The 14,619-nt window shown below is 43.5% G+C and overlaps 1 protein-coding gene across 1 annotated transcript in view; it reads right to left on the bottom strand.

Annotated features, from left to right (window-relative positions):
• Positions 1–12,272, bottom strand: part of CRADD (CASP2 and RIPK1 domain containing adaptor with death domain) — a 191,640-nt gene extending 179,368 nt beyond the window's left edge. The window contains exons 1-2 of the mRNA XM_065887533.1: positions 12,189–12,272; positions 10,334–10,637 (exon numbers count right to left, since the gene is read on the bottom strand). Coding sequence (XP_065743605.1) covers positions 10,334–10,631 — 298 coding nt within the window. The 5' untranslated portion in view covers positions 10,632–10,637; positions 12,189–12,272. The remainder of the gene's footprint in view (positions 1–10,333; positions 10,638–12,188) is intronic.
• Between the last annotated feature and the right edge of the window lie 2,347 nt (positions 12,273–14,619).

A 14,619-nucleotide genomic window follows, 5' to 3' on the forward strand; every position in this document is an offset into this window, starting at 1 on the left:
ACCTCTGGCCTTCAACCTGGGCCTTGCTATATTAAGATGTAGAACAGGGACTTCCCTGGTGGCACAGTGGTTGGGAATCCGCCTGCCAATGCAGGGAACACGCGTTTGAGCCCTGGTCTGAGAGGATCCCACGTGCCACGGAGCAACTGAGCCCGTGCGCCACAACTACTGAGCCTGCGCTCTAGAGCTCGCGAGCCACAGCTGCTGAGCCCGCGTGCCACAGCTACTGAGGCCCGCATGCCTAGGGTCCACGCTCCACAACAAGAGAAGCCACCGCAATGAGAAGCCTGCACACTGCAAGGAAGAGTAGGCCCTGCTCACCGCAACTAGAGAAAGCCCGTGCACAGCAACGAAGACCCAACACAGCCAAAAATAAATAAATAAATAAATTTATTTTTTTAAAAAAAGAAAAAGAAAAAAGATGTAGAACATTCTCCTTCCTTAAAGGGCTACCAGTTCTTTCCAGGCCCACAAGTGTAGAACCTGTTAAATATAAAAAGAATGGGCATGATACTGATGAAAACTAACACTGCACCACCTGACAAAGGAGAAATGTTTGCAGGGTCCAGCCCCAGTATCACAAAGCATGAATGAGCTTTCACCTCTTCCTTTTGGAACTGTCCCTTCCCCACTCCAGGTGACTCTGGTGTCCTAAGGGAAGGGCTCATGACTCAGCCTAGGCCAACCAGGCTCTGAACGTCGAGAGAAGACAAAGTGGAGGAACTGAGCTGGAGATGGTCATCAATGCCCAGAAATCCCCAGGGTTGCCTGACTCCTGCCTTTACTGAACCCTGAAATTTTAGCAACTACTTCAAAGTTGTGAACTACCCAGTGCACGTTAGAGAAATTTCCACTTTTGCTTATGTTAGCAAGAGGTCTACTGGTTGAACCAAAGAGCCCACATACATGTTTGACTGATACGCATCTCTTAGTTCCCTCATCTGTAAAGTCTCTGAGGTACCTTCTGGCTCTAACCTTCCCCAGTTCTAACAACAGGGCAAGTCCCAACAGATGTGCTCTGCTTGCTCTGTAATTCTCCGTAACAACTGCACCATTACCACTCAGCCCCCATATACCTTATGGACAAATGGTGGGACTGAGAGATGCTTCAAAAGTCTTATATTTAGGTTATAAACCCATAAGCTCTCGTTTGCCACTTACTACATCTCAGCAGTTTTATTTTGGTAACAGTGTCGCCACCCTCTCTGCTATGGTGCTGAGCATAAATAGAACATGAACATTTCCAGGAATTGTCAACTTGGCGCTTCTCACAAAGAGTTAAGATTTCTTTTATAATGCTAACAAAAGTAAAGCCTAAGACTAAAACCTGCCCCAAACTTCTAGAAGCTACATTTCCTTCTCAATTAAAATTTACTGTTTGGAAAAGTACAATGTACTCTTTTTTCCCTCTGGGGGAAAAGTCCTCCAAAGAATCATATTCATATACTCCTTACTGCTCAAACTGAGGAACAAGTATAAACACAGCTGCCTATTAAAATTAAGTAAAGGCAAACATTCCTGCAGCTAGCTACAACAGCAGCCTACAAGTTTGAACTACACCCATAAAAAGAGAACACTACCTTGCTAAACGTACAGATAAACTCGGAGGCCACGCCACCAGAAAAGCTGGTTATTGGAACTGATGACTTTCCATAGCATGATTTAAGAGCTGGAAAAGTGGGACCTGATTCCAGAACCAGGAGAGCCAACACACCATCTCCTGATCACAGCCAAGAAGACTGAGTCTTTTTTTACTCTCAAGGTAGCAAGTGGGATGGAAGCAACCCAAGGGCCCTGTCCCTTGGCCCCCTATGGCCTCACATTAGACCCTACCCCTCCCCGCCCCCCCAAAAAAAAGATAAAATGAGAGATGGGGAAGAGAGAGAGACCAACCAGAAATTAGTCTTTGGACAACAGGTGGGAAAGAAAAAGACCCTGTGGCTGCATGTCTGGGAGAGCCTGGAGTAGGGGGGGAGGAAAAAGTGGGGGCTGGTAAATAACAGGCTCTGAAGCAGCCACAGGTTATCAGAATTAGGGAGGAGAGAAAAGCAAATTTTGAGAAAGTGTCTTTACAGGACATGAATCAGCAGGCTTTGAAGTCAAAGTGCCTAGATTGCAAATTTGGCTTAACTACATTGTATGACCTTGAGCAAGTGACTTAACATCTCTGTGCAATGAGGGTAAAATACCTTCTACCTCATTAAGTTACTGTCAGGATTAAATGAATTAATAAATGCAAAGGACCTGGAACAGTGCCTGGCACATGGTAAGTTAAGCTGCTGATAAATACTATGATTATTATTTCACTGGTATTATTTGAGGTTCTTGGTGAGACACAGAAAAGATTAAAATTCATTTTTAATTATCAACAGAAACTGTGGGCAGATTGTCTGACCAACCCACAGATGGACAGACTAAGCCAGTCCCGGTCTTCCCGACTGGCCATTTGTCTCTCCTCCTCTCATCCATCCTCAAGCCATCTTCAGCTCCCTCTGTAGCTGAGAGCAGCACCCAACTCACTCTCCTCCAGCAGGTTCTGTCTCCATTTGGACACAGCTTGATCTACAGGGCACACAGTATTGTGGATGGTCTGTAATTACTAAACAATGTGAATAGACAATGCATGGAATCCCCCAAATCCAAATTCACCAGATAGTTCAAAACCCTCTCTTCAGTTTTGTTCTGTGAACACGTAGCCTATGAACCCCCAAGGAGCGCTAATGGAGTTTAATGTTGGTAGTAGAGTCACACCTGCATGGGGTCTGTGATTCTAGAACATTCTTAAGCAACAATGTTCAGGGAATTCAAAGAATTAACAACAATGGTGAGCACAGATTTAAAACAAAGCGCTCTATCCTTCTACATCTCTATTCCTAGCTCCCTTCCACCTTCCCCCACCTGAAAACAACAGCAACTCTTCAAGCAAGCACACAGCTTTGGGAGGCTCACACCCAGGGAGCAATAAGTGAGAAAGGAGCCATGTGCACGATCTGCTGGTCGGATCTCAAGGTTCTCAATCCTGGCTGCACTTCAAAATTAACCTAGGAAGGTGTCTGTGCCTGTGTATGCGTGTTTGTGCCCAGACCCCACCTCCACAGATTTTGGCATGAACTGGCCTGGGGTGAAGCCTGAGGATCATTAGGCTTTTTTTAAAAGCCAGAGTTAAACAACACTGAGCTAAACCAACCCTGAGGGTCAGCAGGGTGATTGATGTAGCCAAGCGACCCATACATCCACAGGAGGGAGAAAAAAAATGTCACAGTGAGAATTTCTAAAAGGAAAGAACATTAAATCCATTTTTTAGATGGATATGGAGGCATCCCTGCTGAGGAGAGACCTGTCACACGGTTTGCTATTCCTAGAAAGAGCTGCAGTTTGCTGCCAACAGATGCATTATTTCATCAGTCCCATAAATACTTGATAAAAGTCTTCCGCCCTTTCTGTATGTCAGCCTTGCAGAAGGGGGTGGGGGGGTGAGGGGTGGAGTCTTCTGACAAAATGCAGTACTGACCCATCAAAATTTCCTTTTAAATGATTAAAATTGGCACTGATAAAAATTAAATGTTTTAGTAAAATCTCATCCCAGTATACCTCTAAAAGCCCTTGAAATTTTCCTCTTAAAATGAAGAAAAAAGCATTAGTACAATTTTTTTAAAGGCTAATTTCAATGATTAACACTACAGCATAATACAATTCCATTTCAAACCCAGCAGGGAGCCAAGTCTGCGTAGCAAAAGTCTTAAATCCAGAGTCGGGAGGCCTGGGTTCCAGTCCTGGCAATAAATTACATTAACTAGCTGTGTGATCATGGGCAAATTGTCTTAATCTCTCTAGCACTCCATTTTCTCAGAGAAAAATGGGATGATCTGCGACCATCACCCTCCCAGTCTTAAAGTCTAGAATACTGGGATGTGTCCCCATTTTGCTGACTTGTTACATTAGCAAGCGAATGCGTTTACAAATTAGACAACTTAAAATTAAGTCATTCTGGCAATTCTGCTAATAAATTTAACCAGTTCCCAGCCACTGTGCATCCACTGAATACGCAGAACAGTAAAGTACCTTGAATATGGTGTTATCTTCCATTTGAACTAGAGCCAGAGCCTTCCTGCCCCAAACTGTGCCAGCCAGACGATGCTTCCTGCCCCAAACTCCTGTCGCTCTTTTCAAATGAGAAAATACATGACACGCATCTTCACACTTTTTGCCATACTGTCATACCATTATTATTTTCTTAGTCTTTTTCTTTATGTTGACTCAATTTTACTTAAATACAGTGTATTTTAAAGTAAACAGAAAATGGTTTTACTTGCCACAATGTCAGAAAACCATTAAATTGATACAAGGGGAAAAAACAAGCAAAACAACTAAATTGTAACTAAATACTGTTGTCTACAGAAGGCTTTAAGCATGAGGAGCTTTTGCTGTCTGTTAGGAAGAAAAATTGGCAAGTGTCAAGAGATGTTACAGAAACACTTGTACCAAATGGAGGTTTTCACTTGGATGTTATCAGGATTGAAACAGAAAGAAAAAGGAAATAGCTCTTTCACCTTGTGATCTAATCCCATGTCCACATATCATCTAAAATCATTTTAAGAGTCACCCAAGATCATGGCCGTGCACACATCTCACATTCTGGGAAACACAAGGACAAACAGTCAAGACTGGGCCTTTACGACCGGCAATACGACGTAGCATCTCTCTGGGAGAAAGATCATTCTCCCAGAAGGGCCTGGGCTCTAGGTACCCTGTCACTGGGGCTACACTTGAGTTCCTTTGCACTCGTGGTCCCCTCTATCTGAAAGCTCTTCCTCCAGGTATCCACTCTATTGAAGAATTCAGGTCTCTACTCAACGCCCTCTCATCAGAGGAGCTTTCTCTGACCACCCCACATACTACGGAAAGCCCTTCCTCAACACCACGCACACTGTTCAAAGCACTCTCACCACCTGATGTATTATTTATTCACTTGCTCGTTGTGGGTCCCCATCAGACTACAGAATATAGTGAGCTCCAGAAGGGCAGGCGCTTTGTTTACTACAATATACCCAGCACCCAATGTCTGGCACGTGGTCAAGACTAATATCTGCTGAATGAATGAACGAGTCTTCTCAGCTGATCTGGAGATCTTCATGTATCTTTATCACCTAGTGCCTGGCATCTAGTTGGTCCTCAGGAAGTATATGATAATCATATTGGAGACATATAGAAACCTGGGCTCTCTGTAGAATCTGCCCTTAGCACAAGGAGGGGTCTTGCTCTGAATGCTGACCCACCATCCCCTCTCTAGGACACGGGATGCCACAGAGTGAACACTGCTCAGCCACAGTGGAAGTGCCTGGACAGACCACAAGCCTGATGAACTGAGATCAACACTGAAATTACCATACCCAGAGTAGGTATGAATTCATGGTATGATTTAAAAGTCCCAGGCTAGAAATCTCTCTAATAAACCTATTACAATACCTAGAGTAAAAACTTCATTGCTTTTTTATTGCTCAGTAACTTCAGATGTATCCAAGTATACATCTGACAGCCAGAGTATATCTCAAAACAGCAGCTGACGTAGCTCTACGTGGTCACACGAGGCCAGCTCGAAAAGGGACAGGCTGAGCCCTGGACTCTCTGGGCAGAGGGGAAACAGGCCAGCCCTGCATCCTGCTCCAGTGAGGACAGCCACAGAGTCCAGGGCACAGGGTCCATGGCGAGGACCAGTTCAAGCTCAGGCAAGGCTACAACAAATGTCAGCCCCAGGACAGCTACTCCAGCAGGCCAGAGAGTTGAGGCATCTGATGCTAAAATAGGAGTCACTGAGCTGCATTATAAGACATTTATCTTTCATCCTTGCTGGTGGCTAAGAGAATATAAAGCAGAAATTTAGCCTAGGAAGAAAGAAAAAAAAAAAAACTCCCAGGCCTAAAAAAGACTGGGGTTAAAGGAAGGGTTGCCAGGCTGACTGTTAAGTGGGAATCATGGCAGAGACCCAATCCCACAGCCAGGGCCAACATGGTAGAACAGGGAGTCCTTGGGCCCAGAAGTCACTCCCACCATGACCTAAGGCTAAGTCCTACCAGCTGGTGAGACAGGGGCTGCTGACAAACCTCCTTTCCAGATCCAGATTAGCTCAGGCACCAGAGTGAGCTTGTCAGCCTAGACAGGGCCCATGAGTAGTGGGAAGCCAGGCAGGAAGACACATGTTGCCTTTACCCAGATTCAGCACTATCCTCATCTCCTAAGTGACCTGCCAGGAGCCCAGGGAGGATTTCCAGCTAATCTAGTGTCTACTACGTGACCTTGGCCAGTAGGGGACATACCATGAAGTGTGCCTTCCATGGTGCCAGGCGGGATTAAGTCATTTTATTGCCAGAATTCCTCTTTTAAAATATAAGAGTCTTGGGCTTCCCTGGTGGTACAGTAGTTAAGAATCTGCCTGCCAGTGCAGGGGACATGGGTTCGAGCCCTGGTCCGGGAAGATCCCACATGCTGCGGAGCAACTAAGCCCGTGTGCCACAACTACTGAGCCTGCGCTCTAGAGCCCACGAGCCACAACTACCGAAGCCCGCACGCCTAGAGCCTGTGCTTCGCAATAAGAGAAGCCACCGCAATGAGAACCCTGTGCACCGCAACGAAGAGTAGCCCCCGCTCGCTGCAAGTAGAGAAAGTCCGCACGCAGCAACGAAGACCCAACGCAGCCAAAAATAAATAAAATAAATTTATTTTAAAAGATTAAAAAATAATAAAATATAATTGTCTTTATAAGGTGAGAAAAACACAAAATCAATTATCCATGAACATCTTGGTCTTTTTTTTTTTTTAATAGGGATAGGCACACTGAGAGAATCAAAAGTTTAACTTTTTTTTTTTAATGTTTTGGGATTTCCTGGGGGCATGGTTTAGAAGAATAGAGAGAAGATACAACTGGATTCTTCTCTAAAAAATGACACCCAGGGACTTCCGTGGCGGTCCAGTGGTTAAGACTCAGGGCTTCCACTGCAGGGGGCATGAGTTCTATCCCTGGTGGGGAAACTAAGATCCCACACGCCACACAGCACAGCCAAGAATAAAATAAAATAAAATGGCTAGGTGTCTATTAAAAAATAAAATAAAAATTAAAAATAAATAAAAAAATGACACCCAGAATATAAATTAAAAGCAACTAACAGGGATCAATCACCAAAGAAGGCCTCTTAAGTAGCTCAAAGTTTACAAGTGAAACACAAAAAGTAACCAAACAAACAAGAGGAAAACCAAGAATCTCTGAAAAGACCAAAACAAGAAAACTTTTTATAAAATAACATCAGTTCATTCAGATCAATCAGGATAGACCTCTTGGCCAAAGAGAAAGCCATTCCTCCCCATTCATTTTCAAAGCCTCCCAAGAGAAGACCACCAAACCTGTACAAATTAATTAATAACTGAGACTGAAATGAGTAAAAAGTCAGAAGAGGTTATTGTATACACATACATATATAAGCACCACATTTTCCTACATTCTAATTCTTCAAAGTTCAAACATGCCTTTACAAAAATTTAAATGGACTATTTAAAACCTTGTTAAAATTACTCCATTACGACACTGGAGAAGCACTGGAGTCCTGGAAAATAGGCCTCTGGGTCCATTCGCATTTTTTACATTCAAACTGAAGGCATTTCAAGTCTAATATACTCTTTCCAGGATTTAAAAAAAAATAGGTTTCCAATTAATTAAGTCCTAATTTAATTTCATAATTAAAATACAGCCATCAAGTTAATTTAACACAAAGTTTAAGGTCTCAAATAAAGAAGGCTGTTAACTAACAACTCCTTTAAAATATACCATTTCCTCCACACCTTACGTATATAGATATTGCTGAAACTTATGGTGTAGTGAATTTTCCATAACATATGTGGATTTTAAAAGTGAGTTTTATGAGATGGAAAATTACAAAGTGAAGAAGGAAATGATAAACTCCAAATTCAAGGTTTATCGGTGAGTGGAAGTTGGGGATGAGCTAGGATTGAGAGGAGCACCCAGGGGTCCTCAAAGGCCATGTAATTTTTTTTTTTTTTTTTTTTTTTTTTTTGCAGTACGCTGGCCTCTCACTGTTGTGGCCTCTCCCGTTGCGGAGCACAGGCTCCAGACGCGCAGGCTCAGCGGCCATGGCTCACGGGCCCTGCCGCTCCGCAGCATGTGGGATCTTCCCAGACCAGGGCACAAACCCGTGTCCCCTGCATTGGCAGGCAGACTCTCAACCACTGCGCCACCAGGGAAGCCCCATGTCATATTTTTTAACTGAGTGATGGGGAGACAGGTGTTCACTGTACCATTGTTCTTCACACCTTTCTTATATTTTGTAATCTTACTTAAAATATTCAGTAATTAACAAAAACTATTTAAAAAGTGAGTTTGTGTAACTGCCACTGTGGAAAGTATACAAAACGCTATGTAAATCAAACTCTCTCTTCAGGATATTTTTTTCAGTAGCAGTGTTACTCAACAAGAAGTAAAACAATTGAGAGGACTTCATTTGTGCAGTAGCCAACCTATCGTTCCATTTGACCACTTCCACAGAATTAACGTATTAACGATATTTTTCCAAACTTCAGCACAGATACACTGAATTCTTTCCCGGTCCGCGATGTTTCATACTGCTCACTTAAAAATATATATGTTTTTTTTTTTCTTCAACATCATTGTAACTTTCACCATTTGTTAAAAATAACTTTTCTAGTTCTTTGAATGAATCAGAAGAAATGAAAACGGGGTCACACCTCTTTGAACAACATACAATCATACTATTTACAACACCTACAATGATTATAAAATTAAATTAAGTATTTCAGTAGTAACAGGCTTTCAGCTTTGCCTGTTTTGTTATTTCCAACTATGTGTTGCCAAGAGGAACCTCTAAGTCAAATACCATGAAAAGATATCGGACACCCTAATATTTCTTTTAACATCTCCCCACTTCTATGTTATATATCCTGCTTTCAATCAAGTGGTGGAAACATTTTACCTACTTCAGTTTGCCTTTGTTCACCTGGAATATTTTATTTTGTAAGAACAAATCCAACCTGAAAATTCCTGTGGTCCTCAAAGGCCAGCTTTTTTCAGTATTTCAAAAAGCCTGAAACATACATTTACCTGTAATTTGGCCATGCAAGGAAATGAAAATATTTTTGCTTTTTCCACTGGGATTTTCCCAGGCCTTCCTAAGTCAACCAGTTATCTCATGTTGATCAAATATTCAGACATATGTCATTAATAAAAATGTTAGAAGAATTAGTCATGATTACTTATCATGTGGTCTGGAAAATCATTCAAAATATGAGGTCCATGGGGCAAAAATAATAAAAGTAGTTTCTTTATTAATAGCATTTGTGTTTTTACTAGTTATATTGGTATTTGAAAAACAGCAACAACAAATTCTGGAGATCCCTGAGTTGGGGTAGGTCTAACTATCACTGCTATAAAAAACTGAGAATGTCAATTTCCTAACTCTGTTAAAAATTTACAAGTCAACTTTCTTTTTTCCTTCTTTCTTTTTGCCAGTTCAGTTCTCTGCTCTTCAATCTCTGTAAAAAGTAGACGTCATGGGAGGTGTTGAGAAGAAACAAGTGTTTCATCTCACATCTTCTTCCTGCTACAAGCCAGGCTGATAGCACTAGGACTGTTTCTCTTTTCTATAGCTTCCAACGTTCCTTAAAATCAAAATGAGACACCCCACCCCCCAAAAAAAACTACTGTCCTTATAAAATTAAATACTCCAGGTGTCTGAACAAAGCCAAACTAAAAAGGATGACTTTAAATCAATAGTCTTTAAAAACAAACTAAGCCAGCCTTCCAAATAATCCCCTTTGGACATGCAGGACAGCCCAGGGAACAGGTGCAAGGCGTGCCTTCCTAGAGGCTGTCCCCTTCTTCATGAGTCTGACCTTTCCCAGCCGGCCGCTCTGGCACCCCACGAATCAGTTATCAGGAAGCCTAAAGCCTGCTTTCCCATCTGCACTTTCCAAATGGCTCCCAATGCCAAGGGCTGAGATATGACCTGGCTCTCTAATGAGAACATGCCTCCCAAGTGACTTGCCAACTTTCCCTGGAAGCATTTCTAAATGTATTCTCTGAGCTCCCTCCTCACCCTCTCAATCGTGTTCCATTCCTCCCTCCTTCCCTGCACTTCCTAACTCCATCTCCTCAACCAGTCCCTCCAGCGCCACATGCCTGCAAACCAAACTCCTTTCCCACTTTCAGGACCCGCCAACCCCCACCCAGCCTAAAACCCCAACTTCAAATCCAAAAGGCACAGTTCCAACGATCGTGGAGGTGGTCTGGAGTGATCTTTTTGAGGCCTACCTGCAGGCAGCTCAACCATGGCTTCTTCTCTTGCCTTCTCCAGTTTCTCCCTTACCCAGGGGAATTCTTGCAGGGAATCTAGGAAGGCATCGAATGCTTTAGGACCCCTGGTAGGTAGGATATCCAGCAGCAGCATTGTCTTCCGGAGGCCTGTGGCTTGAGCTTTAATTTCTTGAACATGGCTTTCCGTCAAGACCCCTTCCTGGTAAAGATACTGGAGGACCAGTCCCTCCACCAGTACCTCTGCACCCAGCTCAAGGCGAAGGGAGCGAAGCACTTGCTTGTCTCTAGCCTCCATCTCCCCCTGGGAAGACACAAAATGGTAGCTCAGATCACAGGAAGCCTGATGAGCCCCTAAAGATAGTGTCTTACAGTGCAAGCTCCTTAAGGTTACGGACATCTTCGAACCCTAGCAGAACGCCAGGCCATGGTGTTTAATACACGGTTGTTAAGCCAAGCTGAATTAATTTCGAATGCTTCAGAACATGAATCATCTTCTCTGCTTTTACTTTCCACACAATGGGGTCCTAGCTCCATTCCTTGTTCCATAAAGAGATTTGGGGGAAAGTGGATTAGAGACCCTGCTTAAAAAGCAACTTTTGGGGCTTCCCTGGTGGCACAGTGGTTGAGAGTCTGCCTGCTAATGCAGGGGACACGGGTTCGAGCCCTGGTCTGGGAGGATCCCACATGCCGCGGAGCAACTAGGCCCTTGGGCCACAACTACTAAGCCAACGCGTCTGGAGCCTGTGCTCCGCAATAAGAGAGGCCGCGATGGTGAGAGGCCCCCGCACCGCAATGAAGAGTGGCCCCCGGCTTGCCGCAAGTAGAGAAAGCCCTCGCACAGAAACGAAGACCCAACACAGCAAAAATAAAGTAATAAACTCCTACCCCCAACATCTTCTAAAAAAAAAAAAAACAACTTTTACCTGAGGATTACAGAGGAGCACTTCATTCTAACATACTTGAGAAGAAATAGTGCTTTTCCTTTAACATTGCGTTCATCAGAGGCACCCCATTACCGCAGAAACCGCCAATATGCACACAAGTGCCCTTAAGACCGCGAGCATCTGCAGAACCTGATCATCAATGGAAGTGGGGCAATAAACCGGCAGGTACCAATAAGTTTAAGGATCTTTTTCCCTAAGAGAAAAGGCCTATACACCATTGCCTTCAAGGAGAACATTAGGCATTCATGCCCAGACTACAGTAAATCTTATATATAGTCACAGACTCCAGCCCTCCTCTGGAAGAATTTCAAATCTCCATCACAACACTGTCATAGCCACACATGCACGGGACATTTAATGTTGTGCTTTTTTTTTTCCTTTAAAAGATTTTTTTTAATGTCCACACGCCATGGAAGGCTTGTTTCTAAGACCACTGCACCAGTGAGCAGAGGGACGGCTAAGAGGGTATGTAAGTGGCGGGGAGGGGAGACGGGGGACGGCAAATGGGGCTTTATGACACCCACAGAAAGTAGAGCCACAGCGGGCGACCCCGAGAGGCGGCAGGTGAGCAGGAAAATGTGCCCTTTGGGCTGTCCCCGCCGATGTGGGACTTTTTATTTCCCGCCTCGCCAGCTGAAGCCCTGTGGCATTAGGAACGGAAAGAACTATGAAAGATTTTAGAGGCCACCTGACCCGCTATAAACGGGGTGCTGGGAATGACCTGCAGAGAAGACCGAGGGGAGAGCAGGGCCCCGAGCACCTCCACCACCACCCCAGCCCGAGCGCCTCGGGAACGCCGCGAGCAAGTTAGCGGGCGGGGGAGCCACGCAGGGCCCAGGCCACAGACGCCGCGGCGCGGTGCCTTCGAGAAAAGATGCATACGGGGGTTCTGGGATCCTGTTACTTACGTCTGCAAACACGTATCTTAAGGAAAAAAAAAAAAACTGCAACCGGACTCCAAAGGGTCAGGGAACCTGTACCGTAAGCACCATTTTTGTTGAAGGCAAAAGCCCTGAACAGGAAGTATTGTCGCCATCTTTGTTAAGGGCAAACACAGGAAGTGCTGTGGCCATCTTTATTGGCGGCCCAGATATCAGGATGAAGCCTTTTCCGCCATGTTTGCTGTGGGTAGAGAATATAACCACCTGGAGATGGAAAATAGCGTCATTTAGGGAGTTATCTAAGGAAAGGAGTAATTGAATAATTGCATTTTAACACATGAACTCCACCAGGGACTTGCACCCAATTGACATAATAGTCGGGTCTCAAAAGTCACCTTATCAGGGAAGCCTTCCATGACCACTTGTATTTAAAACTGCAGTGCCCACCACCACGCTATTTAAACTCACAACATTCACCTCCTGCGCTCCCCATCCCCTTTTCCAGCTTTATTTTTATCTGAAGGACATATCAGTTACTAAAACTTTTACTTAATTATTTATCATCTGTTTTCCCCCCACTAAAATGCAAGTTCATTCCTTTATATCACAGGGGTCCTGCCCAAAAAAAGTGTACAAATCAATCAGTCAGGATTCAGTTACAGCAATCAACCAGCTATTCTGCACAGATAGGGATTTGTCATGAGGAATTAGGGACATTAGCAGTAAGTGTGTCTGGGGCATGTAGTTTGGAGTTGGAAGGCAAGATAAATGCCTGCTCCAAATATATAGAGAGAAAAGAATGTTAAATTGAGGGTCCTTACTCAGATTCCTTTATGAAATGAGGCAATCAGTAAATACATTCATTAAATCACTTTTAAGTCAATTGGGTGACATACACAGAAAGTTGTACACCTGCTAAAAGTGGTTGACAGTAACAGAAGAAAACCTCAAAAATCATTATTTCTATAGGGGATTTTCATAACCAACACTTCTAGTGGAAGATGAAAATATCTTTGTAAGAAAATCAATGGAAAGCACTTCTAAACCTCCCTCCTCAAAACATTCTAACTTTTGTAACAAGTTTAAAGGGTTACTATACCAATATACCATTTTACTATGCCAGTGACAATATTTTTACATTGGGTGGCAAGTATTATTATTATCATTAGCATTTTACACGTTCCACATGTGAGGACCGTGGAATCAAAGTGGTCAAGTGTCTTAGCCAAAATCTCAAAGCTAATATATAGCAAAACCTGAATTATAACCAGGTCCCTCTGATTTCATGCCCTTTCCAGTACACAGTACATGACACACCCCTGTATGGTGAAGTGTCTACTATTCTAGTGACAACCAAAATATTAGTAAATCATTCTGGTGCCACCTCCTACTCTTGATACTCTTGAGTTCCAGGTACTCTCTTCATTCTTACCGTCTTCTTTCACTCTGGAACTGCCGTCCTTTCCTGGGCAAGATTTTCCTTCTGTTGGTGGACAGGTGTTAGCAATATTCTGTCTTCATCCAGATAAAGTACAAACCTCTTGCGATAGTGTCAATAGCTGAGGTTACTGACTTTGGGGGAAGGAAAAAAAAAGGATTTTTTCCAACTGTAAACTTTGATAACTTTCAAACAAATAGCAAAGTTGAAACAAATAACACCAAAAACACCCATATAAAACTACATATTTTAAAAATGCTTCTTAATGACTCATTGTATTTGGAAAGGCTTGAGATCTCCTAGGAAAGAGAAGGAGACATTGCTGATGACGTACAGGGGGAGGTGGTAAGCCAAGAGTGGTTTCCATGAGAGCTCACAGAAGAGAAGAGAGTGAGAGATGGCATGAGCAGAGACAGTGCAGGAGCTGAGGCACATGGAGTTCTTATGGTGAAGAACTTGAGAGGTTGGCTATTAAGGATCTCAGCTAAAACCATAAGGTGAAGCCCTTGACCATCAAATTCCCCTTTCGGAAAACTGAGCTAAGCATCCATGCTGCCCCCTAAATGACTAGGCTGGCTCTCTGACTGGCTAGCCAGCTGCTATCAATCAGCCTGTTGGAGGACCACCACCCCACCCTAGCATATAATGATAGTCTGAGTAGCACGCCAAAGGCTCAGCTTCACTTTTATAAATATCTAAGGCCAGCAGGTCCTGAAGGAATCAAACACAGATCAGAATCACTAACACAGGTGGTTGCTCCTTCACTCCATCTAGTTCCTCTCTATAGGCTGGAATTATGCCCCCACAGAGGATTAAGCACCTGTTACTCAGTGGTAACAAATTTGTTTTCAGGAAGGACAGATATTTTCCTTTTTCTCTGTCCCCTACATGCTTTCTTGTGTCAAGATATACCCATTGTGAGTTTGCCAAAGAAAGAGTCAAAAAGAACAAGTGTTGTATTTTCTTTCATTTTGGTCTTTGGTTTGGCAACCTCCAAAATAAAAATCAAAGGAGTTGGAT

The sequence above is a fragment of the Phocoena phocoena genome, chromosome 11, assembly GCF_963924675.1.
Source record: "Phocoena phocoena chromosome 11, mPhoPho1.1, whole genome shotgun sequence".
NCBI lineage: Eukaryota > Metazoa > Chordata > Mammalia > Artiodactyla > Phocoenidae > Phocoena > Phocoena phocoena.